The 27,325-nt window shown below is 39.0% G+C and overlaps 1 protein-coding gene across 1 annotated transcript; it reads left to right on the forward strand.

Annotated features, from left to right (window-relative positions):
• Positions 1 to 821: 821 nt before the first annotated feature.
• Positions 822 to 26,105, forward strand: LOC310942462 (CAP-Gly domain-containing linker protein 4; the record flags this gene model as incomplete). The annotated part of the gene is made up of 14 exons (XM_083907849.1): positions 822 to 948; positions 2,145 to 2,284; positions 3,508 to 3,601; positions 3,721 to 3,882; positions 6,772 to 6,890; positions 11,069 to 11,317; positions 15,175 to 15,310; positions 15,520 to 15,651; positions 19,827 to 20,021; positions 20,137 to 20,271; positions 23,334 to 23,457; positions 25,162 to 25,226; positions 25,331 to 25,409; positions 25,742 to 26,105. The coding sequence occupies 14 exons, from the start codon at positions 822 to 824 to the stop codon at positions 26,103 to 26,105; spliced, it is 2,121 nt and encodes a 706-aa protein (XP_083763975.1).
• Between the last annotated feature and the right edge of the window lie 1,220 nt (positions 26,106 to 27,325).

Here is a 27,325-nt window from a genome sequence, read left to right on the forward strand (position 1 = left end):
ATCCTGGTCCTCAGGGACCACTGCCCTGCAGGTTTTTGATGTTGCCCTGCTCCGACACCCTCATTCAAATGAATGGGTCAAACGAGCTTTTGCAGAGCTTGATGACAAGCAAGGTGTACACAAGGTCTGGTTATGAGAATATGTGAGTTATTAAACCTCAAGTTGGCACCTCCAGTACAAAGTGAAACTAAACAGGCAATACACAGTATGACATGCACTCCTTCTGAAATCCTTTTCAGTGTTTTTTAAGCTGAGCTCCAAGTTATTTTAGGATTTATCCATCAAATTAAACTTTTGTGTGTACAACATGACATTTAATACATATTTCACACTCCCAGTAGTCCAAATGGCTCGTGTGCATGTTTTAAACAGTGGGTGCAAACATTGCTTGGAGACATCAGTTTAAAATATGCTTGTCAGCATTGTCTTTGTATTACCGGTAGCTCTCAGAATAGGATGATGTCATTGGTCAGATAAATAAGAGGCTTATGGTAGGCCATTGTCCAGAGTCACTCTGCTAAGTATTAATCTCTAGAACGCCACTCACTGACCTCAGGCAAGCAGAGGACATTTATCATCTCACTCTTGACAGCAACACCAATTTAACCAATTGAACGAAAGGCAGGATTTATGTTCTGTTTACAAGCAGCTATTTTATTATATTCAACTACTGTAATGTTGATTTTTAACGACAAGGAGCTCACTGTTGGAGGATAGTGTCACTGAGTTAAAGTGAGTCTTTAGTATTAGACCTACTTGTGTTCTCAGAATAGGACATCTAATAATATTAGATTGTTTCAGCTCCAGGCCCTGAGGGGGAGATGACAAAGGAGGATGTTTCACAGCCTGTCGAGGGGGACACAGTCCTGGGCTACAACAGTAGGCTATCTTCCCATCAGCGACCAGTGATCCATCAGGTGGCTTCTGCACCCATGCCCTCTGACTATGGTGAGGATTTGTCCATATTGAATATCTGAACATGAAATAAAAGAATAGAATGGGATAACATTTTGTATCCCATGTTTTGGCTGGACCTGGACCAAGATTCCCCAAAGTAATTTTTGAATTAATGACCAACACTAGGTGTGACTAATAATCATGTTTGACAAATTTATGAACCACAGAGAATAATAAATTGAATGTTGTGAAACTGCACTCAGCAACAGGTGGGAGGCAATGCATAATTGTTTTCAGCCTCAGGCTGGCGCTCGGATGATACTGTTGGGCAATTTTTTACCAGACTGATGTGACGTGTGATATTTTCTCTTGATGTGACTCGGATAACATTTTTTCAGGGCTGTGAGGACACAGATATCTGATTGACAATTTTTCAAATCAGATTTGTGTCACATCAATATGTGGTCATCTCCATGAATCCATGTGGCCTTTTGCCTATTTTGACTGTTCACGACCCAGTCTCCAGAGCTAAATTTCACCCACATATTCACTGCAATACCTTTTTGTAACTTTACATTATGTGGTACTTTACTTTTATTTTACTACTCCCTCTTTAATACTGAATGGTCTCACAAATATGCTTTCTGATGATGCATGCAAAAATGCAAAAAGCAAATTTGAACAATGTGGCTGGTAATCTGAACATGTCACTGTCGAATCCTATTTAATTAGCCTCCACAAGGACTGCAAGAATATTGCCCTATAGTAGCAATTCAAATCGATAGAGCAGTCTGTTTTAAGTTTTAATTGACCTCCGCCAGGAGCTATGTTTTAGTGTTTGTTTGTTTCTGTCTGTCTGTTAGCAAGATAACTCGAAAAGTCGTGGACTTATTTAGCTGAAATTTTTAGGAAATGTCTGCAATTGGACCAGGAACAAGTGATTACATTTTGGGCGTGATCCATAGACGCTATCACTGGTTACAACACTCGCTGTCTGACCATAACATTATCACTGGTTGCAACTCCCGCTGTCTGACCCAGGTGTGCCGGCAGGGTGTATTTTGAAGGCACTGAGCTGCCTTGGCGGACGTCTGCGGTTTCCGAGTGCTTCTCTAGTTCATGTTAATTTACGTTTTCTTAACAAATATGGAAGTAAAGGAGGAGCATGCAGGGAAGAGAACAGAAGGTGATTTGCACTGCAGTCAACATACATAACGGTTTGTTGTTTTCTCTGCTACTCTCTTCAGAGTTCTCCTTCTTTGACCCCAGTGAGCTTCAGTGCAAGGAGGTTCTTCTGGATCCCAGCACCACAATACCAGAGCTGTTTGCCGTCCTCAGGCAGTGGGTGCCACAGGTTCAGAAGAACATTGACCTAATCGGCACAGAGGTAAACGATATTTGAAAACCCATTTTACTGCTTCTGTTACACAATTCACAAAAGTCAGGACATTTTTACAATAAAAAAACCCCAAAACATTTAATTAATTATTTCAAACATTCTATAATTGAAAATACCACAATAGTTAAGGGCGAAATAAAATTCTGTTTTCTGGTTGTTTTTGGATACCCTGAAACCAACCCCAAACCACCTCTGGCCAGACTTGTGAAAGTAGCTGCAATGCAGTGATTTTTACAGCCAATTATTTTTCTCTCACTTCCTTTTTGATAAAGCTTATAGTTAGAGCTGGCTCAGGGATACCTGGACCATCTCTTAGTTATGCTGCTACAGACATAGATTGGTGGGGGAATTCCTGTGGTGCACTCACTTTCACGTTCTCACACTGAGGGTATGAATATGACTTTATTATATGTCATTAACCTTGTTCTTTCTCGCCCTAGTTTGTGTCTTTGTCTTGCATGTTGCAGGATCCAGATCCAGTTTCTTTAGTACATAGTGTATAAACACAGTTATAAATGTTTTACTCATCCCATCAGCTGAGGAACAGTGTCCAAATAGCAGCTGTACTCAAGTAGCCAATCAGCATCCACCTCCAATAAACAAGCTCTTTCATTGACTAATAAGGGACTGGTCTGTCATCTCTCTGTGTGTCCAGCAGTTGCTCAGTACATGCCAACACTTCAGCACATGAGCAAAACATTTATAACTGTGTTAATAAACTACATACTAATGACTATTCATGCATTATACATGATTAATTCAATATGTATTAATGCTTAACTAATGCTAATAGTGTGTACTTATTATAAAGGGTTATAATTTCGTATTCTGTTAAAAGGGAGTTTTTTCTCTCCACTGATGCCTAGTGTTTGCTCATTGTGTGAATTGTTGGTTTTCTCTGCTCTCCATGATGTCGTCTATGTACAGTGCCTTGAGATAATGTATGTTATGAATTGGCGCTATACAAATTGAACTGAATTAAATTAATAAATGCTTGCGCTGAGAAATACATTCTTGTTTGAGTGTTGACTTATGTCACATTTCTGGTCCAAGTTTGAAGATGAGATGATTTATGAGAGGTCAGGTTTTCTTGTCATTCATCACACTGGTGTCCTCAAGCATCATTTTATTGCCTGTTATGAAATTTCTCTCTACAGTGACACAAATTGTTTTTTTAGTGGCGAGCTACATATTATGTCTGCTCTACACAGATCCTAAAGAGAGGCTGTGGTGTGAATGATCGTGATGGACTGACGGATATGAGTCTTCTGCACTACTGCTGTAAGGCAGGGGCCCCGGGCATTGGTTAGTATTGACAGCAATTTATAAAACCCTTTTCCAGAGCAGACATACTGTTTGTTGCAGCACAAGCCACACTCCCTCTTTTCTGCAAACACACATATGCCAACCCTCTTGTTTTCCAGGTGATGCAGACATAGCAGCCAGCTTTGCCCGTCATCTCATCGACCTCGGTGCTGACCCTAACCTGCGCTCACGCTGGACTAACATGCGGGCCCTGCACTATGCTGCATACTTCGATGTGCCCCAGCTTATCCGGGTGGTGCTGCAGGCATCCCAGCCTGGAGGTGAGTGTAGAGATGCAGCCACAAAAAATAAAGGGGGAGGGTTCCTGCCCTGAGGTTTAGGCCTTAGTAATTTATCTTTTTCCTGCAGTAAATACACTGAGTTGCCAGGTTATTAGGTGCCTGCAGTAGCAGCATTTAATATCTACTTTCAGCTCAATCCAATATATAACAGTGCAAGGAAGCCTGTGTTTATGTTGCCCATAATAGGAAGTTTTGCCAGTAGATGTTGATGTTGTCATGTCAGTAAAGGGATAGGTACTTACTGGCAACTTAAATGTGCTAATAATATTACTGCACTGTGTACATGACTTTAGAAGATTTACTCATGGAATCAACTCCCAATAAGGTCCAAACTGTGTTGAGCTCGTAAATAATAATTCACATTTGTAGATGTGAAACATCTCATGTAAACATGTACTATAAATAAGCATGATAAGTTCTAGTTTGTAAATGTTCTGAAAATATGAGTACATATAAAGAAACACTAATAATTTATTTGCACATTTACTAAATCTCTTTTCCAACACATGCAAATATTTTTCTACAAATGCATGTTTATATTATATGTTTACAAATGTGAAAGTAACTTGAAAATCATTGAACACCACAAGCTCAATGCCCCATATTTACAGCAGATTGTTGAGTTTCTTTTGATGGTCTCCCATTTCACACCAGAATGTTATCCAGTTTAAACCATATTGATGGTGTGAGAACTAAGATGGAGGGATAAACATTATTCATTGCCTTCGAAGTCTGTCTTTAAGAAGCTGCCTGACTGAAAGCTTGCCTAAATGAATACATATTGCACTGATAGTCGTGTGTGGATGTTTTGTATCATTACACATGGTTGAGCACATTATTGCGCAGCATACAAAGCTGGCTCGGTGTATTTGTTGAAGCACACTGCCCAGATGCATGCATTTGATTTTTTTGGGTTTGCTCAGGTACATTTTGTTAAAGATCATTGTTTAGAATTTTGATGCATAAATTTTTAAATGTTGCTTTCAAGCAAATGTGACATTTAAATTTTGTATGGCAGAATCCTCAGGAAGTGCACAAAACCATGTCCAATACAGTCCATTCCTTATTCACTTCATAAATGTCATGATCTAGCACGTTTGTTTAAAAGTGTTTTAAAGATGGCAAGCTATCCTGATCCAAATCATAATGTGAATTGTGACAAAATTATGTTCACAATGCAGAGACTAATTTACAGCCATATCACCGAATATCATTTTGAATTGGTGAATCATTTCCAAGAGATGCTTGATAAATCAATTTTAAACTTAATTTTATACATGTTATTTAAAACGTATGCACATAAATGTAAACTGAAAGGTTGGCAAAATTGTGCCAATTTGTTTCAGAGCCCAAATGAAATCTCCTGCAAGCTGTCTGTGAGTTGAAGTTGAATCCATGTTATCCAGACATTTGTAACAGTAGCTGTTATCTATGTCCCCTTTTGTGATTCTTTACCACAAGTTGTGTCCTTGCATTGTCTGCGGTTGGATTCATTCACGAAGCTGACATCTTCCTGAAATAGTTTTTTATGTTAATATTCAGCCATCAGTAATCAATTATAAAAATAATGTATAAATGTATTAGTCAGTTACTAATTGTTGCAGCTGTAGTTACCAGTGTTGTTGAAATGAAATGATTCTCATCACTGAATTATGTTCCTTAGTGCAAAAAATGTAGAGGCTGTTGCACCCACCACAGTGTACTATCACACTACGGTCTCTCTAAGCAAACATTGGCTTGACTGGAGGCCATAAAATATTTAAAAGGGACACCATAGTGTTGAAAATGCCATGACCAATTGCTTTACATTAAAGCAACACTCAAGAATAAATCAAAGAAACAAAGGGGTATTAAGACCCCAGGCAAAAGAATAAAAGATGGAGAAGCTACAGAGCCATACAATGGGTCCTCACATCCTGCTCATGCAGCTCAATACTGCCTTAACTATAACTAAACCAAAACTGCACTGCTGTAGAAGTTCGACTAAAAAGAAAAAGACCAATCAGGCTGAACCGAAATAATAAATCACAGAGAAGCAATGCTACGGCTGCTAGGCAGTTGTTTGTCTTTCCAGTAATCCTCGGGCTGCACTTGTTCTGACTGGATTAAATGCTAAACTCCAGGTGCTCTTCCACTTTAAGACAAGAGACCCATTGAGAGGAAAGAGAGACAACATTTGAGGACACCAGAGGGGAAGGAAGTGAGTGAAAATCCCCATAAGCAACGTGCATAGAGGCACATCCATGTTAACACATGTGGGTGCACCCTCGCACATGCACAAACCTTAATATTGTTGCTGTGCAAGAAGGAGTTCAAACATGCAGCATTTTATTAGGACCGATATGAATACAGACAGTGGGCTAAGTGGCTGAATGAAAATTGTAGGAGACTGATGTTTCAGAGCCTCTTTGGCCCTGAAAAACAGCTGCCAGTAAGAACCTTGTGCTTGTTCATTTTACTGAGTTAGAACTGAAAGGAAATGTAATTAAATCAGGAAATTTTAAATTTCAACTCTGTTAACTCCTTAAATCTGACTCTCAAATGAGAGCCCTTTATTATCCCAACTTCTTTCATGTTACTTTACCTAAATCACTCATGTTCTGGTTCATTCATCTGGTGCATTATGTATTGCTTAAACCCCATAGCACCCATCAATAAGTCAAATTCATGCTTTTAGCCATTTCTTGGCAATCTAGTCAGTGTGATGGAGCTAATGTTGCATGCAGTTGGTAATGTAGCAGTACTTGAACAAAGCTGGATTTCATTATTTGTTTGATGGTCAGTCGGGTTTAACTTGCAGTCATTGTTGGAAAAATGAAACGTGGTAACTGTATAATGCCACTTTCTTTTGATTTACTGCTTTTGTAGAGGTAGATGCCACCTGCAGTGACTTTGATTTTGGCACCGCCCTGCATATTGCTGCATCCAACCTGTGCGCATCAGCTGTCAAATGTCTCTTGGAGCTTGGAGCCAACCCTGCTTTCAGAGTAAGTGACATTGTTTTTCTACATGCACGAGCACACAAGCAGGTGCAAGTTTGACAAATTGTTTTTTTCTTCTCCTCCATCATTTCTAAAGATAATACATTAAATGGCATGCTGTCACATATGTGCACATTAAGGGAGATGCTGACAAACTGAACCTTAATGAGATGAGAAAATGTTGCTCCTGAAACGTCCTTGTATACATGTCTCCAGTGCAAAGGGATTATAACCAGAATCACAAGAATGTCATGACATCACATATAAAGACTACACCTTTATATTTCACTGTTTGTACTTAATCAGTAAAATGTAGTCAGGTTTCTATGCTTTATTACTTTAGTGATTTCTGTTCTTTGTTTGTAAAACACAGCACTAAGACCTCAGGCAAATGATTACATTTCGTCTTAATAGCTTTTAATTCATTCTGTTAACTCTCATCATCAATTCGCTTGTGTGTCGAAACCCCAGATTCAGTTATAAATCAGAAATGTGTATCATTGAGTAATCAATTTTAACACCTCAGTATCTCTGACACATGCTCAACAAAAACTACATTTTTTAAACTTCCCCAAAATTTGTTGCACAGTTATTTTATTTGATCATAGGTGTTTTTTATACAATTCGCACCCATTGTATTTGCTCACTTTAACTTTCATTAAAAATGGGAAACTCACTCCCACACTGTTCTTATCATCTCCCAATTTTGTTATTTACTGAATGTATAGATAGTGATTTGGAAGAGTTCCAATTTTAAGATATAAATAGGCCTCGCTTGTATTTAGTTTCAGATATTTGATGATTTTTTTTGGGTGGGGAGTGGCGGGACACATATCCTGGTTGGCCTTTGCTGACTCTGCTGGAATATGCATGTGGTCTCTTTACATTTATAAGCATTACATTAATTACTGCCGTTTGTGAATAAAAATGATACTTCCACTGGAGGTCACCAAAGGACCATGCACCATAATCTAATAATTCCCCTACCCAAAAGATGAGTGCGGCAGCTCTTTATTTGATCATTATGTTAATGCAAAGCTTTGAGAGCATGTAAACAATTTGTTTATGAATAAGCTAAATTTTATTTTTTTACCCTATATTTAGAGATTTCCTAGGTTAGAGTTATGCTTGTTTCCTAGCTTGCCAAAATAATCTTGTTTAGGGAAGATTATTCTCTATATGCTTTATGATTAAAGGCTTTATAAAGGTTATGTTGCTGCCAATTGGCTCCAGAGGTACTGATATGTAGTTGATATATTGCTTTTCCTCTTTTCCTCTTAGTAAACCTCTTCCTTTGACCTGTCAGATTTTAGATTATACAATCAAATTGTACCAAGATTCTCACTGTGGTTATACTCATGCCATTTTTACTCAAAGCAGTATAATACAAACTGCACGACTGATTTATTAATTAATTTGCATTTATAAAAGGTGGTTGTGATGATGATGATGTGTCTAGTACAGTGTACCGCTCAAAGCCAGAGCCAACAAACTCAATTTGAAATCACAGCAAAACCGTATGAGCAGTGGAACATTTTTACAAGGATGGAAAAAATAACTGTTGCTGACCTTTCATGCTTCTCTTACCACATATCTTACTGAGTAATAGCTTTGGCAACATCATATTTTTCAGGATGGAACAGTGTGTTGATTCTTTTTAAAGCAGACCTAACTTTTGAGTTTGACTTTTAATTTAATATCTACTTATTTTAGCCCATTTTTTTTAATGCAACTGCTTTCATTACATTTGGTTTTGTCTAAATATTTACCTAATCATTGTTGTATCTTTAAAAAAATAAGAATAATAATCTAATTTGAATGTACTAATTATATAATTTAAGTCTGCTTTTCTGATGATTTAGGATATTATTAATGAATTAATGGTAATTATTAGTATTATAATAATAGTTGTTTTATAATATATTATTTTATATAATAATCATTATTGTTGTGGTAATTTATCTACCTCAGCTGTTTTGTTGTTCACAAACTGGTGAGATGGCCTCTTCATCTGCTTTTTAATGCTTGAACGATTCTGACCTACATGTTTTATTAGTTACCTAAGCAGTAGCAGGTTGCTGATTTAATAGTTTCAGTTTTAGATATAAAGTGAGCTTCACTGCCACTAATAATTATAAGTGGCAGCCAGTTAACACCCAGTTAACTAGTTACATCCAGTGGATACTAATAACACAGCACACTTGTAATAAATCATTCTTGTGTTAAATCTTTGTCTGAGGTCGTATTCAAATTAATAGTCATTTAGAGACTGCAGTTTGAGGTGCTGTTCAGTCCCATTGTTAAATACTGGATGTTATTTTAATCACAGAGGAGCAACAACTGAGTTGGTTTATAAATTGGGAGGAAATGTTTCAGGAAATCTTGTTGTCTGCATGGTGCACAGCAGCGTGACCTGAACACACAGCTCAGCTCAAATGTGCAGCCCGAGGCAGGTGGCGTGGGTTTTTATTTACCTTGTGCAGTGATAATAAAAGTAAATTAATAGAATATTAAGGTGATTAAAGACTACATAAATCAGTAAGCATTTTTATTTTATATTCCACATTATCTGTTGTCATAAATTCTTACACTGTTAAATGTGACGACAGGCGTTCACACTGTGATGCATTCAGTTAGGAAACATGGTGTGCTAACTTGTGCTAAAACAATGGTTGGGAGGAAGGCAGTGACGCATAGTAATAAAACAACGGTAATCAGATATCACCCATTTACAAAGGATTGGAGACAATGGACCAGTATGTTCTTTTTTGTCACCATTAATAACATAAGTAATGTGTGTCCTTCTGCCCTCAAGGCTGCAGGGATTTAATAAACTGAACCATGAACATTATACACATTAAAAGTCACTGGTATTCACTTAGATAATAATGATTTACAATTTAAAGGCCTTTCTGCCTCACTCACTCACTCACTCACTCACTCACTCACTCACTCACTCGACTGCTTTATCCTCCACATGAGGGTCGCTGGTGCCAATCCCAGCTGACATAGTGTGAAAGGCGTGCTACACTTGCCAGTCCATCACATGAACGTGTGCTAACCGCTTACCACCCGTGTAGCCCCTTTCTGCTTTAATTGTATTTATTATTTTTTCCAGATATTCTATTGTCATTGTTAAAACCATAATGCTTCTAAATTGGTTCTATTATCAGTACCGTCCATGACACAGTGTCCAACAAAATATCAATAATTCTTTGTGCTCCTTCATTTGAATGTACCCTGCAACGTTTTGTGTTTTACTCCCTTCTGTGAACTGCGCTCCGGTTCTTGGCACCAAAGTATTACACCGATGCATATTTCAAGGAGAGAAAACTGCCAAACTGTAAAGTGCTCTGCTTAGGCGAGTCATTGTACTTTCATGAAAATGATTCCCACTGTTTCTAAAGACTACACAGTAGCACACACGCAGTGTTTTAGGCACCTGTTGTCATTATGATGTTACAAATGAAAACACATCATGACAGAAGAATGACTCTGTCTATATTGATATTCCCTCTAAGCCTGTTTTTGCCATGTTGTTCTCTTTGCCATCATGAGGGTTCCTTGCTTGCTTGATTTAAGGCAGATGGGACCTGTATTATTCTGTACCTAAAATGACACACAGATGTTTATCACGTCACAACACAACAACAACTCTGTGGAAAAGTACCTGTCATTCCACCATCTTCCTACTGATCTTTTATATCATCAATCAGGAACTGCTGAGGACAGGAAAGTTGTCTTTTGCCCCAAGTGGCTTGTATCTTCCCTCCATGTTGCAACATGTGAACAATAGACAATGAAAGGTATCTTCTTTTTGATGCTTATCAAAGATCGCTTTCTTTGTTGTTGAAGGGAATCCGTAATGAGACTCTGGCACAGTAGTGTCAAATAAGCTTCCCTTGTCTGCCACACACTCCTGCAGTTATCTTGTCGTAGCTGTCTGACTCAACTCACCCGACTGCAGTTTCTTAGCGCTGCTTGATTAAATTTGTGCCTGCTGATCAGTTGGTTTGAAACCCACTGATGGGGGAGTTTGTTCTGAGATGAGATTAAAAGATGCTGTTAAGCCTAACATCCCACAGAAAAGATAACTATGAATTTGGTGGTAATTTAAAGCAAAAATCCAAAGGGAGTTGACGTTCTCTTTTTATTCATCAGTTTGTCGCCACTCTTTTCCACAGAATGAAAAAGGACTGTGTCCAGTAGATGTGGTGCCTGACCCCCTTGACATGTCTGTGGAGATGGCAGATGCAGCTACTGTGGCCAAAGAGCTCCGAACTTTGCTGAGAGAGGCTTTACCCAGACCCATCTCCCCTCTGCCCCTCACTCTGCATGCCCAGTCCACTCCCACACTCTCTGATAAGGCGAGGATACAGCTTTCTACCATGGGAATCCTTTTAGGCGATCGTGTGGTGATAGCTGGACAGAAGGTATGTGATGGGTCTAGGGCTGTAATCAACCAAAGAAACTCTTGGTCGACTAAAGCCCTGAAATTTCAACCAAAAATCGACTAATCGACGGGGGGTACTTTACTGGTGCGGCTCTTTTATTTTGAAAAGACCTGCACCCGAAAAGTACCTGTGTGGCTGTGGCTCTTTTATTTTGAAAAGACCCGCAGCCGCGGCTGGAGTTCTACAGAGTCTGACGGCTCTGACAGCGTTTTGCATTACGTTCATCTGCGCAATACCATAGCCCGTGATATCAGAAAATAACTAGTAATATCAGCACAATAAGTGTTGAGGAATACAGAGCGAGACTGAACAGCGCAGCTTCGCGGCTGAGACACAAACAGACCGCTGGACGCTGCCGGTGTTGCGGGCAGGTGCGCCTGCAGTTATAAAACCAATCAACGATTATTAGACTAAAACATTGAAATGTGCTAATAATTCTGATATGTTCATACTCAAAACGGACGGAGCAACCTTAGCTTAGTGTTTTTTTAATTGATATGTCATGTTTGTAGTAGAGCTGTGAAATGCAAACTGTTGCTTGCAAAGTTTGCATTCCACTTTTTTACCGTCATCTACTTTTGAAAAATGCTGCCACACTGATGATGTCTTTGACATGGATGTGACAGGAGGACTGACTGTAGCCTAACATGAAAAGCTCAAAATTCACGTCTAATTAATGGCAACGCTGATCTGTCTGTCGCTCATGAGCCACGGAGAAACAACAACCCACTGGGCTGGACTAAACCAAAATAGTGGAAAACAAGGGGGGTGTTCTCTGAAGACAGGCTGTTACCTGTGAAGCACGGGTGTTGTAAAACACCCCTATTATTATGTGGTACTTTCCTCCTAATGAAATTCACCATAAAAAAAAATTAGTCGACCAATCGCAATTTTGGTCGAGCCAGAGCTTGTCGACCAATTAGTCGACCAGTGACTTTGACTTTACAGCCCTAGATGGGTCCACTATACAATTGAAATTGTGTAAGACTTGCTTAAGATTTTCAGGAATATCCATCTTTTTAAGTCATTACATTAAGTCCATTATAGTTGTAAAAGAGCGGAACAGTGGTATAATAGAGGGAAGTTTCCCAGGCTCATAATTATGACCTTATGATTATAGCTATGGGCTGAATTAAGATTTCCCCACTTACATGGAGAAATTAAACCATCTCCTGGCAGCAGCGAGTGAGAACTGCGTTCAACTAAATCTACAATGTTTAGCAGCATGTGGGTGTATGATGTGAAGCCATGTGGAAAAAAACCCACAACATCATCCTGAGACGGTGGCTCTGTTAAAATATTTTGTAAGTTAAATGGGCAAGATTATGAATAAGACCACACCCCTTTTTTCTGTTATATTTTCTTATCGTTTAATCCATTTTATTTATGAAACAATTACATCTACCTGCCCTGTGATGGACTGACAACCTGTCCAGGCTGTACCTGCCTTTCACTCTGTGTCAACTAGGATTAGCATCCCCTGCGACGCTCATGTGGAGGATAAAGCAGTAGAGGTTGAATGAATTACACCTACCATTAAATTAAAATGTACAGCTTTGATTCAAATAAGAATGACTTTATTCCTGTTTTAATCTATTATTTTTTTTATATTTAAAAATGGGATTAATCACAATATCACAGTGACATTAGAAATACAGTAAGTTCACAACAAATTACAAATATATTTAATGCAGTGGATGTCTGTTGTCGTGGATATACCTACATCAATGCATCATAGGTGTTTCTAGCGCTTTATTAATATTTTTAGTTTGCCCAGAGAAAAATGTGTTAATTATAATTTTGTGTTACATTTGAAGCAGTCCTCTGCAAGCAAGAAAAAACATCCACACAAAAGCAATTAGAATGTGTTTCCTCTGTCTTTTTGCTACCGAGAAAATTCTAAGGAGGGAGTAAAGGGTGGGGATCCTCATGCTATTGCAGTCCACACCTCTCTTGGTAGAACTGCATTAACAAGGAACACCATCTCTCCGCAGTTTCCCATTTTTCAACCAGTCAGTTGTATATGAGGCCAGACTGGAAGCACTCTAGACATTAAAAGAGGGAGATTAGACTCACTAATGTACACACAGCAAAGATATATTTTTACTTGGCATTTTATTTCACTTGTTTTTTATTTGCTCATGTGCTATAATTCCTGCCATGGACTTTTCAGAATTAGAACGGAATATAATATATATAATATATAATATATATATAATATAATATATATATTTTTATGATTATTAACAGTGTCAATACTTTTTTGTAGCTCTACAGCCTAAACAACCCGACACACAATTACATTTTTCTGTATTTAACTTTTCTGGTAAGATTTGCAGAACAGTTCACATGTCTTGAAAGGACAAAGTAAGAACACAAACATTTCAATACAAGAATTTGGCATTAATATTACAAGCTGTAATTGGTATTAGTGTATATTTAGAGTTGACGATAAAAGAGTTCTTTATTAGTCCTAACAGGGAGAGTTACGGTGCTACAGCAGCAAAGACAGTCAAAGGTAAAGGTGTTAGAGTTATTGTAACCATCTGCCTCTCTTCGCTGAGCTTCTGTTGCAATTCCCACTATTTTTCTACAGGTTCCATTTTTCCATTTTTGTGTTTCCACTCTTGAGAGTGTGATCCCTCCTATGTTGTGCTTCCAGAGGTTCCCCTGTACAAGGACATTTGTGGAGTTTAATCTCACTCGATATGACGGTCTAAGACCAGAGGGTGTCACTTGCTGTACCAACTGCAAGGCACATTTTAACATTTAGGATTGTAAAAATGTTCAAGACTATAAAAATATAATAGTGTGTTCAATATAGACAGTGAGTAACAAGAATATAAACAGCATGAGCATTATATGTATAGTGTGAACATTGTATAGAGGTTTACACATATGAGATATTACACTGATATGCATTATATTGCACACAATACTGGATCAACATAGAATGACATTTGTGGTCTACTGAAAGCAGTGTTTTCTATGGAGTCTAACAGCAGCAAGGGGGAATGACCGGTGACACCACTCCTTCAGACATTTGGGATTTATCCATCGGTCTCTGAAATCCTCCTGTCCTGTAGGAGGTGGGACAGGTTGTCCGTCTGAGATGATAGCTTGGCCATCATATATTTCCCTCCCACTACCACCTCCATTGGGTCAAGCAAGTGTCCCAGGAGCAAGCTGGCTCGTCTTATCTGCCTGTCCAGCCAGACAACTCCAAAAAAAGATGGCTGGCATAGGTTATAAAGCTCACTGGTTTTTGAATATTTAATTGATAAATAGCTGATAAATAATGTCAGTAATTCAGCTGTAAGTAATTCAACTTAAAACTATAGCACTGGTATCTATTCTCATGTGTTCTCATTCTCAAGTGTACTTTGTAACAATTGTACATGTGGCAATAATCTGTGGTGCACTCTTCCACATGTGCAAACGATATATACCGAGACAAAGCCACGTAAATGATAAGAAAATATATATATTTTTCCCCAGTAAGCAATTTACTGTGAAAGAATGAGCCATTAATTGAATTTTGTGCTACACTGAGAACAGAAATGCAATGTGCCAAGTGGTAGAGATTGGCTAATCAAAACTCTCACCCAGACACAGTTTAACGCTTTCCCCTTTGTTTCTCTTCTGCTGCTTTACTGAACATCAACACATTAAGAAATTGTTGAGTAGGGGTTCTGCCCCTGCTTACTATGTCTCATGCTAATATAACAACTTCACACACTGCTCCCTTCACGAGCCAGTTCTTTGGCTGCATGTGCCGATTGCTTTAACTCAGTTTTTCTTTTATTTAGACTTTGTGTGTGTTTGTGTGTACAAAGGTTGGGACTCTACAATTCTGTGGCAGCACTGACTTCTCTGCAGGCCTCTGGGCTGGAGTGGAGCTTGACAAACCAGAGGGGAAGAACAATGGCTCCGTAGCAGGGGTTCAGTACTTTACCTGTCGAATCAAACACGGTACGTCGTATACCTCAACCCAGAGGCAGTGAAACATCAAATGCGTTGACTCATCTACATGTTCCATACATTTCTATTGCCAGGATGTAATTGGTCCTGCCATTTCATTTAACCCCATAAAATTAGATTTTTACCTTTTAAATGTCCTCTAACTCTTACATAGTGTGTCTTTTGCTGTCGATTTACACACATCTTACATTTCTTAACAGGAATTTTTGCACCCCTTTCCAAGATAAGCAAACCTTTGGAAAGACACAAAACCAGCACCACAAGGACGTCTACACCCCGTCGTCCCCCTCGTCGCATTGACCTGTCCCGCATCACATCCAAGATGCACACAGGTAAACAACAAGTGGCAAACGGGACATAACATTTTTGAATCTTTGGTGAATTTGGGTTTTCAGCCTACATCTGATGCAAAATCAGATGCATTACAATAACATCAACAAATTGAGTGTGTTTGAGCCTTCACTATTAAATATTGAACTAGAAAAACACTCGGAGAGCGCAGACCTCCACCAAGGCATCTCTTTTTTTCCAAAGTAGGGCTACTAACATTATTCATATTTACAGTTAAACATACCGGTTACTGAGTCAGGTACGGAGTTCAGGTACTTTACAGTTTAAGGTGTAAAAGATCATACAGCAAAATGAAGGCAAACAATTAGTCAAAAATTTGTTAAATCTCAATATGTTTTTGTAGTCATTTAAATTATTTGATTTTATTGTTTATATTTATGGGATTTACATTATTAGGACAAATAACCACAGTGTTATTTTTGAAGACATGTATTATCTCATAAATAACACTGTGTTTTAGTTGGTCAAAAAATGCAACAAAAATCACTGATAAGCACTGGTTTTTAGCATAGGCTACCTTAAATTTCTTAGCTTAGATGGCAGGACTTTGAATGTTGTGAGAAGTGAATTCTGAAACATTGCATACATTTGACTTCTGACGAGACTGTGGGTCTGACAGGCCTCGGATGTCCACATCCTGAATTCTTATTTACTCACTCATTCGCCTTCAGCCAGTCTATCACAGGGCCACAAAGAGACAACCAACCATTCACACTCACAAGTTTCCAATTGGCTTAATCCAACAATCTGCATGTTTTTGGTTCATGGGAGGAATTTCTTATATTATAGTCCAGCCACATCGGAACATAGCTGAACCCTTGCTTTGGTATGTTATAGTGTTTCTTGCGCCCTCTAGGGTTTAGAGCTGTAATGTGGTGATTCAATATTCAAAGGTTTTGGAGGCCACTTGTTCTGGACGTGACTGGAATAGCAGACCCCAATAGGGCCGATGGAAGTTTGTGATTGATAGTCCAATTAAGGAGGGTTTAATAACTAGGGCATGGACTCCTGGCATGCATTCATCACACGATGTGAGAGTGTGTATGTGCGACATGCACGTTATGTGAGGGCTGTGTGTGGTGGCACGTCCATACAGCCAGACAACTAGACTAATTTATGACTGAACACTTTTGAGGGCCTTTGTCTTCCATTTACAGTTTAAACACTCAGAGCCACATGGGTTCTAATATCCATTCAGATCAGCTGTGTAGTCAGTGAATATGTATGGACTGGGTGAATCATTGAGGGACTGTCTTGTCTTGCTAAATGGCAGAGACATGCACATCAGGAAGCCCTACTGGAGAGTGTCGACTGTAGCTCAAACCTGAAAGGGCAGTGGGAACATAGACGATGCTTGCAAAGCACCACTGCTTGATTTATAAGGCCTCAGTCAATGCTGTAGCCTGTCACTGTAAGTGAATGTCACTATGTGGAAGGGTCAGATAGATCCAGGAAGTCCCTGCCAGCAAAAGGTCAAGTGACAAGAGATGTTTAGTATTCTGAGTTGGAATATAGTCTCTTCATTAGAGATGAAAGGAAAGACACAACTTTGCCTCCTCAGAGGGAAATGTAAACTGATATGATAATCAGTAAATAAATACCAAACAGATTTGAGATTCTTTAACTGAATTTTCAAAGCACACTGCAAAATGTTAACTCAGGTGTCATATTAATGAGTTGGAACATAATGTACCACTGTTTATGTGACAGTTTTATGCATGAATTGAATCTTATTTAGAGATGATTCATTTATTATTAAATCTGATCTTATTGCACATAAAAGATCGGACTCTGAAAGGCTTTTGTCAGTTTAACTCTCGATTCAACCCACAATATATTAAACTTCTATAAACCAACATACTTGTGTTTTCTGCAAGTTATTTTGTTATTTTTCATTTACATCAGCTGCAACATTTCCTTTCAATTTACTGACATTGGGGCTTTTCTTGGCATATTTGTCTTTTCTTGTGTTGGAGTCGAAGTATAAAGTCTTGGTTTCATCATGAAAAATGCCTTACAGTAATTCTTGTTTCATTGTTTCATTTCATTTCATTTTCATTTTTTTAACGACATTTTCTTTTTTTTCATTTTAAACTATATATACTGTACTATATATATGTTTCACATCACATTTGTTTCATTGGTTTCTTGGATGACTTTTTGACTCGATGACAATATTTCCACTTCATCCACATCATACATCCAGTATTGAGTGCAAAAGATGTTTGTGTTTTTATAATCACAGCAGTTACAGCATGGAAACTGTAGCAATTATCCACATTTATACAGTAACTTTCAATGTTCAGCTAATTTGACATTTCAAACTTCCAATCTTGACACATAGTTTTCTATTGTAATTTACTTTCAAACCAAACTCAAACTTTATTTATGTAAAGCAAAGGGTGAGGGTTACTTGGGTGAAGTACACTGCATTTGAAAAGCCTTAGCAGCTGAAGCTCAGTGTAGATGGTAAAATTACATTTCCATCTTCAGTTAGATGCAAACAGATAATGTTCCAGCACTTACTGAATATTGAGAACAGTCTGTTTTCCAGGTATTTACTTTAACCTAAAATGACCATACACTAAAAGCAGTGTCTATTGTGCATGGACTCAACAAATAGTGACCAATAAATACATTGTGGAATTTTTTAGCTCAAAAAGTCTACAAAGCTATTTGTAGAATAGTCTAGACTTTTGGCCCTCTAAGAGACACTGAATGAACTTTTACCCTGTGAAGGTCTATGAAATTAGAAGTTAAAGGCTTAATGAGGTCCTGCATCCAAATGGCTTTTAAAGAGTGAAATTGGGCACAGTCCTCCTTGATCTCATCCCTCATTTTAGGAGGAGATTAACATGTTGGCCTTTGGTTCAACCTGGCCAGCTGTCAGAGATTGAGCTCCCCTGAATTGTGCTGCTTTGGAATGATGTGATGCAGGTGCTCGGATTTCTGAATGAGAACAGTGTTAATTGTCTGATCTGAAGTGCTATACACTCTGTCACATTCACAAGAAGAAAATGGAAGAATGAAAAATTGGTTTTATTATGAACTCTGTTATTTCAATTTGATTACAAAAATCCCTCATGTAACTCTGAATGGTATTCAGAGAAGAGCCACACATTTTGTTTTTTTGCTATAGCACATGGATCATCAACTGAAGGACTGAATCCGGTCCCCCATACCTTCCAATTCATTTCAAAAAAGACAAATCATGTGGTCTAGGGTTGGGTGATTTAACGGATATATTGGGTATTGGCGATTGGCTGATAAGCAACACAATTTTTATCTTGGTTAATATTCTGCCTTTTTAGGATTGAGTTATAATCTGAGCTTTGTGGGGGTTTTGAACAAAACGAATAGGCTGAGATAAATAAATGTATAATAGCCTTATGGCTCAGAGAGAGAGAGATACCAAAGTGCTTGTTACTTGGCACGACATGGCAGTGTGCCAAACATTTTCAATCAATAGATTTCATAATACTTAATTTATAAGAAAATTTCTACTGACTAGCTGCTTCCTCTAAATGGATTTGTGACTATCACACTCTCAAAGTTCTCAGCATGCGTTCGACTGTTTAAAAAGTCTCACCCAGACTCCCATGTCCGATTTCTGAATTTACAGCTTGTCGAAGGAAATATATCTGAGCCCTGTTGATTATGTTCTCTCAGTGCGCTTTTTTATAGCCAGAGAGGGACAAGCAGCAGTGACACACATGAACACTAACAACAACCATTCATTCATTCATTCATTCATTTTATTTGAACGTCTGTCTACGACGAATATAGTTGGTGACCCCTGCTATAAAGGTTTAGAAAACAACAGCCAATGTTGTAGATGAGCCTCGTTGCAGCAGTTTATGAACGTTTGTGAATGACTGATTATTTCTGCCTTTTGCTTTACTGTCTGTAATATTTGGAAGTGTTGTTTACTGATGAATGTGGTATCCAATCATGCGCCGACTGCTCACTGACCCTGTCATTGCTATCTCAATGTTAGTAAAACACATTTAAACAAATGTATATACAGTTCATAGCTGGGGTCTTTCATCATATTATTAGGTTTTTATTTCATTTAACTTTTGTTATTATTTCAGTCCTTGGATTTGACAGGTTCTTTCTTTATCTTATTTCTTCCATCTCTTGTTCCTCATCACAGGTGTTCTCTGCCGCTCTCTCTCCTCGTCATCCTCGTCACTCGACTCTCGCCATGCGCCAGGTCCTCGACCTCGTCCACTGCCAAGGCAGCGGCATCCTGCCAAACAGAGAAGGGAGCGTGTTCCCCTGAGTCCCAGGACCACACCGTCACCAGCACTACATTCTGTTTCTGACACTACTGTGCTGACAGCTGCTGGTCTGTATTACCTTCACAGTGGTTTGACAAAGATTATTATCAATGCAGCAGTTTTCCATTATTGCACAGATGTAATTGAACCAATATGAAGGAATTTTGAATTTATCTTTCCCAGGTATTCGAAGCCGAAATCCTTCAGCCAGCAGCTCTTTGTGTGAGAGTCCCGAAGTGCATCTGGGTGAGAGGGTGCTGGTGGTGGGCAAGAGAACTGGGGTTGTCCAGTTTTATGGAAAGACCAACTTTGCTCCAGGTTGGTTTCTAAAATCTGTTTTTTTTTATATTTGTCAGTTGTCAACTTAAATCACACCAAACTCTTAAGATAATATCTAATTTGTGTAATTTCATGTAGCTGTCAAAAAAAAAAAAAATTAAATCTACTGATGCTGTGAAAATGTATTCACACTAAGACTGTTTTTACAGCTGACTTCAGTATATGCTGAATTTGATATATGTGAGACTGAAAGTGTTCATTAAAGATCATGTCGGCCTTCAGTTTGATTAAACTGTTTCTCTGGAAAGGTTCAGCCATGTCACTGTTGGGCACCTCAAGAAAAAAAAACTGAAAATATTTATTATCCTATAAAATATACTATAAAACTGTCAAAGGTCACACAGTTGACTATCAAATTAATAGCCTGTGAAAAAAGACTTTCGGAAATTATAATGAAAAGAACTTTTATCCTTAGAAGTGATGTAGGTAAATGTAGGGAATTTTGGCTTTTAAATGTACAAAATGACTTAATTCTACTTAAATAATACTTAATAATACTTAAATGTCACTTGTTTGCATAAACCTCAACACTTTATTGTACAGTGACAAATGTGGTGAACATTATAGAAGTCAATCTCTTTATATTTGCGTGAGCTGCATGATACGTTCTCTACTTTACAAGTCAACGCAGTGGAATCCTGGAGTTGGACAGCAGATATGTGAGAATTATAAGATATGAGAAAATCCTGCTGAGCAAAATCCATTGAAATCCAGGCAGAAAACAGCTCAAAGTTCTCATTAACATTTAGGCTGCAGTTCTGCACAGGAATCAGTCATGTATGAATCAGTGTTAATGTATCTTATGTTTCCTTTGATATTTTAAAATCAGTGCTTCCAGTTCCGTTTTCTCAACCTCAGTGCATTACAGACTGAATCTCTGACCAAAAACAGCTCTTCTCTCCGAGCATGACACTCTTAATTACTTTTTTATAACTTTAGCTTGAACCGCATCACCTGAAAAAAGACTTTATGATCTCTGTTTGGCCTCATAGAATAGTCATATTATTGCGTCATTACAAGGCAGAAACTGACAGTTTAAAAGCTAAGTCAGCCATATTTTCAGTGAACATCTGATGCCTGCTCCTAAAGTACAGTTTGACTTGTCCTTTTCAGGTCATGCTAACATACAGTACAGTGCAAAGGTCTTGGAAATGGATAACGAATGACCGGAAAGTTGCTTAACCTGAAAGTGACCTGTGAGGGGGGAGCTTCACACAGGGTCAAAAGTAGGGCTGAACGATTATGGAAAATAATCTAATTGCGATTTTTCGTGCCAATATTGTGATTGCGATGCGATTATTTTTTAAAGGTCTTAATCTTCTGTATTATTAAACAAAGACAAGCAATACATCATAAGTATGGCCAATACTATATTACATTAAAAATAAACTGTTCTTTCCTGGAAGACAGACCTCTGTTATGATGACATGAGGTGATGCATGAATAGATGATTTTTATTTAACTACTTCAATCACAATAGCATATTTGGAACTTACAAACATCTGAACATAAAGTGCTGAGAAGGAACCCTGGTGTTAAAATGATAGTCAGTCACAAGTCACACAAAGTGCAGATTGCATATATATATGTATATATATATATATATATATACACACATATTTATAAAAATATGTGGCTTTACCACACTCAGTATTTTGACATCTGTGAACTGCTAGACAGTCATTAAATATTATAATAACAATAATAATAATAATAAATAAATAAAATTTACACACAACCCGTTTTGAAGTGCGATCAAATGGCGTAACTAGGGATGGGAATTTCAGACATTTTTTTATTTTATTTTTTTTAACAGCAGCAGCAACCACAGCAATGCGGGGGTGGAAACTAACTATTCTACAGTGTACCACGTCATTTTAGGCTCAAAAACGGTCCATTATTGAACATCAAAACAGCGATAATAAAAATGAGGGTAAAAAAAACAGGAGCAGAGAGAAACTCTCCGCTGGCACAGGTGTGTCTCACAGGTGTGTCTCACAGGTGTGTCTCACAGGTGTGTCTCACAGGTGTGTCTCACAGGTGTGTCTCACAGGTGTGTCTCACAGGTGTGTCTCACAGGTGTGTCTCACAGGTGAGTCTCCAGACGACTCAGGTTTTTGAACCTGCGCTTGTTGTGTCCACCAGAGTGCAGGATGAGATGCCGTCTTCAATCGTGTAGACGGCTTATTGTTGTGTCCACCCCCGTTCTTAACATTAGCGCAAGCTCGTTCGCACTACACACACGCTTGGACACGCACACGCTTGGACACGCACAGTCACTGAACAGCTGTTCGGACAGCGGCCGAAGCTCCTTAGTCACTTTACGACCCGCCCTCACCTAGTCCATTCACAAAAACGGGCCGTGACTCGTCCTTCGCAACGCGCACATGTGAGAGCGCAGGGAGCCTGCATGTGACCAGAGTGCAGCGTCTGTGGTTAGACGATCTCGTTCATTATATTTATATCACATGTTTTACACGCGCATGTCACGTGAACAGCGTATAATCGCAGCCTTTGCGGTTAGAAAATTGCACTTGATCATATCGCGATATTATCGCAAATGCGATATATCGTTCAGCCCTAGTCAAAAGTCATAAAAATTTGACATTTTTATGCTTTTCGCTGGAGACGACAGAGAAAATATGTTATCACTCTCTGTCGTAAGTTAGAAAGGTATTCACTGATTTGAACTTCCGCAATCAATAACATTTACCAGAAACATTGCTGAAACACATGTGAGACATATTTTGAATCATAGCAACGTAGACAACAATCCTCGATTTCATCAAAAAGAACACATAGAGATCAATGTACTTTCTCCAGCTCAAAAGACGGCTGTTTTTGGCTGTCAGCTTGGATTCAAATGTCAGGTTTTGTTGATTTGCAGTTTTATCGTCCATGTGAAGCCTCCCTGTCACAGGTCACTTTGTGGTTAAGCAACTTTCCGGTCACTCGTTATCATTTTTCATAACATCAAGTTAAGTTACATCTTTGGTCATTTGATATGTGGTTGTTGGTGACTGTGAGCTGTGTCTGCACAGGGCTCTGGTTGGGCATCGAACTGGACAAGCCAAGTGGAAAGAATGATGGATCAGTGGGAGGAGTGAGGTACTTCAGCTGCCCACCAAAACATGGTGTTTTTGCTCCTCCATCTCGTGTTCAAAGGTGAGAACAGGCCCTTTAATTGTGCCCATATGTTTTCACTAATGATTAATGGTCCTTTTTAACGCCACTGGTCAACCACACAACCAAAAAGAAATTTGTCAAACAAGTACGTTTAAGAAATTCTTTGATTTGAAAAGAATTCGACAATATGCCCCCCCCCCCCAAAGAAATCTGAGGTTGCATTTCATTGCCCTCATTAATACATCTGGTGGTGCTAATGAGCTTCCCGACAGCATCATTTGTGCAAGTGTTGACATATTTGATTTTAGTTACTGTGCAACAAACAACCCTCCTCTGTACTAGTGATTAAAGGGTGTCGGACGTGTCAGATGTAAAGCCTGGGGCCTCTGCTTACCACAACCTCTCACTTTAATGTGGCACTTAGTGATGGTGCTGGCATCTTCATCATTGCTTAAAGTCACTTCTTTAGAGAGAAAGAATGTTGTTGAAACAGTTGCCGTTTTTCACTTTTCTGTGTGACGGAACGCAGTTTTAAGATAATTTGAGGCGAGAAATTGGCCATTTAGAGTCTAAACATGTGGTTTGTGTATTAAGATATGACGTATTTATAGTTTGGCAGCGACGTTGGTGGCGGTGATCAGCTCCACCTCTGCGGTGCGCACTGTGAGCGGACACAGAGCAGCTTCGCTCGGCCTGTCCTGAGGACCAATCGCAGCTCTTGTAGTCTCCGTTGTCCCTTGACGGAGTGACGGACACTTAAAAAATATTTTGCGCAGTCGGAGACGATGCAGAGGCTCCCAGACAGGCTCTGCGTCGACGCAGAGGACTCTGCATAACCTATGCAGAGCACTTTACGCAGGAGTATAAATTGGGCTTAAGTAGTAGTTGTAGTTTCAATGATAATTCATGAAACCATTTCCCCTATTAACTACACTGCAGAGATTTGGTCTATCATTGACTTGCCTGTGTAACGTTATAGACTGAAGACCATCATTAACTCTAAGGTACAGAACAGCCTCTGTGCCTCTAAGCATATACCGTCATGTCCAAGCCTGTAAAAGTTGATAGCAACAAAGACAACATTTTCTACCACTTTATCTTCCACGTGAGGGTTGCGGGGGGAGCTGGTGCCAATCTCAGCTGAAACAGGGCGAAACGCGGGGTACACCCTGGACAGATTACCAGTCACATAAACAGAGCCACATAGAGACAAATAACCACCCACTCTCACACGCACACCTACGGTCAATTTACAGTGTCCAATTTACCTGATCCACAAATCTGCATGTTTTTTGTCTGTATTTCAAGTGAGTTTCTCCAAATTGGATATAAATTCGGTCTTGTCCTTTGGTGATTGTTTCTCATTTTAGTGCCGATCCACCACTCAGATCCCACCTCTTCATTGCACTCTCTAATTTCCTTTTGTTGCTTTTATTACTCAACTGTTGCGGTCTTCCATGAAATAAAATCAGATTTTTGGAAGGTCATGTTTCCTCATCATCCTTTATTCATGTGTTTTTCCTCTTCATATTTTGTAATGAACCCTGCGGCACAAAGTGAGCACATTGTTTTCTTTCATAATGGAGAGTCTCACATTTGTTCTATCACACAAGAGTCCCCTCTTATTTTATGATTTTTTTTATATGGATGAACTATCAGTGGAGGTTTTACAATAGGTCGTCTCAAGTTGAAAACTGAAGGCAGATGTGTCCGTAAACATCCATTTCTTTATTTTACTGACAGGATCCACGGATCGGTCGATTGTCTTTCCGAGCTCTCTTCTTCACGCCTCAGTCATCCTCTCAGCGGTGAGAGCTGTGGCATCATTTCAAGTGTTTTCGTCTTTGTTGTCCTGTGAATGCTTATGCAAGAAGCTGTACCCTTGTTCTTGACTCTTGTGACTTCTGTGCAGGGACGATCCGTCGCAGTTCGAGCACATCATTGTCCATGGCCACGCCAAAAGACACAAGCAGACGTCGCCCTGTTACCAGGTGTGTCTCTTTTCTACACAGGCCTCACATGTCTCCTTTGAGAAGCTGCCGGAGCAGCAGCGAAAGTCAAATCAATAATGAAATGATGTTGTAATATTCGAGGGCCAAAGCTTCCTTTTTAATTAGCCAAAGTATGATTGTAGTTATGAGAGAGATCATGTCATTAAAGATCAATCCCTCAAACACTGAGCTCCCATGAATCTCCCCCTTACTTTTGATATATATCTCACACTGCTTACCTTTTCTCATAAATCTTTCTTGCTGTATTTCCTCCTTGCTTTCCATTACAATTTATCAAAACCCCTCCCCTCGAAAACCCAAACCTAACAAAGGAGTCGTTCCAACCCACACCGCCGGCGCTGGAGCACACTCAGTGGTAGTAGCGGTGGTGTTTCTGGGCACGTGACGGGGTCCAGCCCTTCCGCCTCTGATGGACAGGTCCGCCTCCACGTTGGCATGCAGGTACTGCTGACCAGTGCCAACGAGATGGCGTTCATCCGTTACCTGGGTATAGCAGACTTTGCCCCGGGCCTCTGGCTGGGTCTGGAGCTCCGAAGCCCCAAAGGCAAAAATGATGGCTCTGTGGGCGACCGCCGCTACTTCGCCTGTCGTCCTGGCCACGGTGTGCTGGTTCGTCCCAGTCGTGTCACCTATCGTGGCATTAATGGTTTGTGCTTGGTGAAGGAAAACAGCTGAGGACTGTGGAAAATGGAGCGGTTGGATTTGGAGCAAACTTTACTTTTTCTGTTTACATTTGTTTACACAGAAAGGTTTTAATTTCTGTTTTGAACAGAGAGTTATTCGATTTCCTCAAATAAGCCTGAATTAGTATGATGTACAGACTAATGTATAGAATTCCAACTTCTGCATTAGTTCTTGGAGAATTGTCAAATGCAAAAAAAAAAAAAGCACTTTAGAAAATTAACTTTCAATTCCTCTTTGAAAGAATTTGTCTTGGCAGGATTGTGAAAAAGGGAAAGTCTTCATATAAACAAAATATGCTGCACTAATAATCTGATTGCACTTAATAAATATTAATATGATTAATCTGAATATAATAAAACCAGGATGGTATGTGCACATATGAAATAATTCCGAAAGCAAAGTTTAATTGCATCACAGATGTATTCCATCATTTAGGTGGAAACACCCGTGTGTGTGTATATGTGTGTATGTATGTACATAGCACTTGAAACATGAGAGATTGATTTCTTTTTTCCAGGGTCATCATATGACTCTGATAATTTGATAAATAGCCACATCCACAGTTGATTTATTCCAGTTAGAACAGTTTCTGTTCATCACCCCTGCAGATTTTAATACCGGTGACGTTTATGCTTTAGGTTGCAAATATTCTGCTGCAGCATTTATGAAATGTAGATGTATATTGAGTAAAATATTGAAGGCTGTCTTGACGAGAGCCTGGGTCACATTTAAAAGGTCAAAGAAAGCCTTTCCTAGGATAACTATCTGGAAGCAGATCAACTCTGTTATTTGAACTGAACTGATTTGTGTAATATATAAATGCCACTTGTTAAATTAGTAAGATTTCAGAGAGGGTTTAATTCAAAACTCCTCCAGTGTGTTTCCAGCTTTTGTTTTTAGACAAACAAAAGCAGCTTTCCACAGGAAATGTCCACTCATCCAGAAGTTTCAAGGACAGAGTTTGTTATTTGATTAGAGCTGTCTGAGCAGCTCAGCAGAGAAAAAGGCATCGATTGTGCATGTGGAAAACAGGCCCACTATTCAGTAAAACATTCATGTACCATCCAATTAGGTTGCGTAGGCCACTGCAGTATTAGAAGAGTCTCCATGGCCTTGTCTCATTGATCTGTCTGGTCAGGCTGTGATTGAAAGGCAGTCGTGGTCAGAACATGGTTGTCTGAAATATCTTCCACAGAGCAGATGAAAGGAAT

The sequence above is a fragment of the Microchirus variegatus genome (assembly GCF_963457635.1).
Source record: "Microchirus variegatus genome assembly, chromosome: 21".
In the NCBI taxonomy this organism is placed as follows: Eukaryota; Metazoa; Chordata; class Actinopteri; order Pleuronectiformes; family Soleidae; genus Microchirus; species Microchirus variegatus.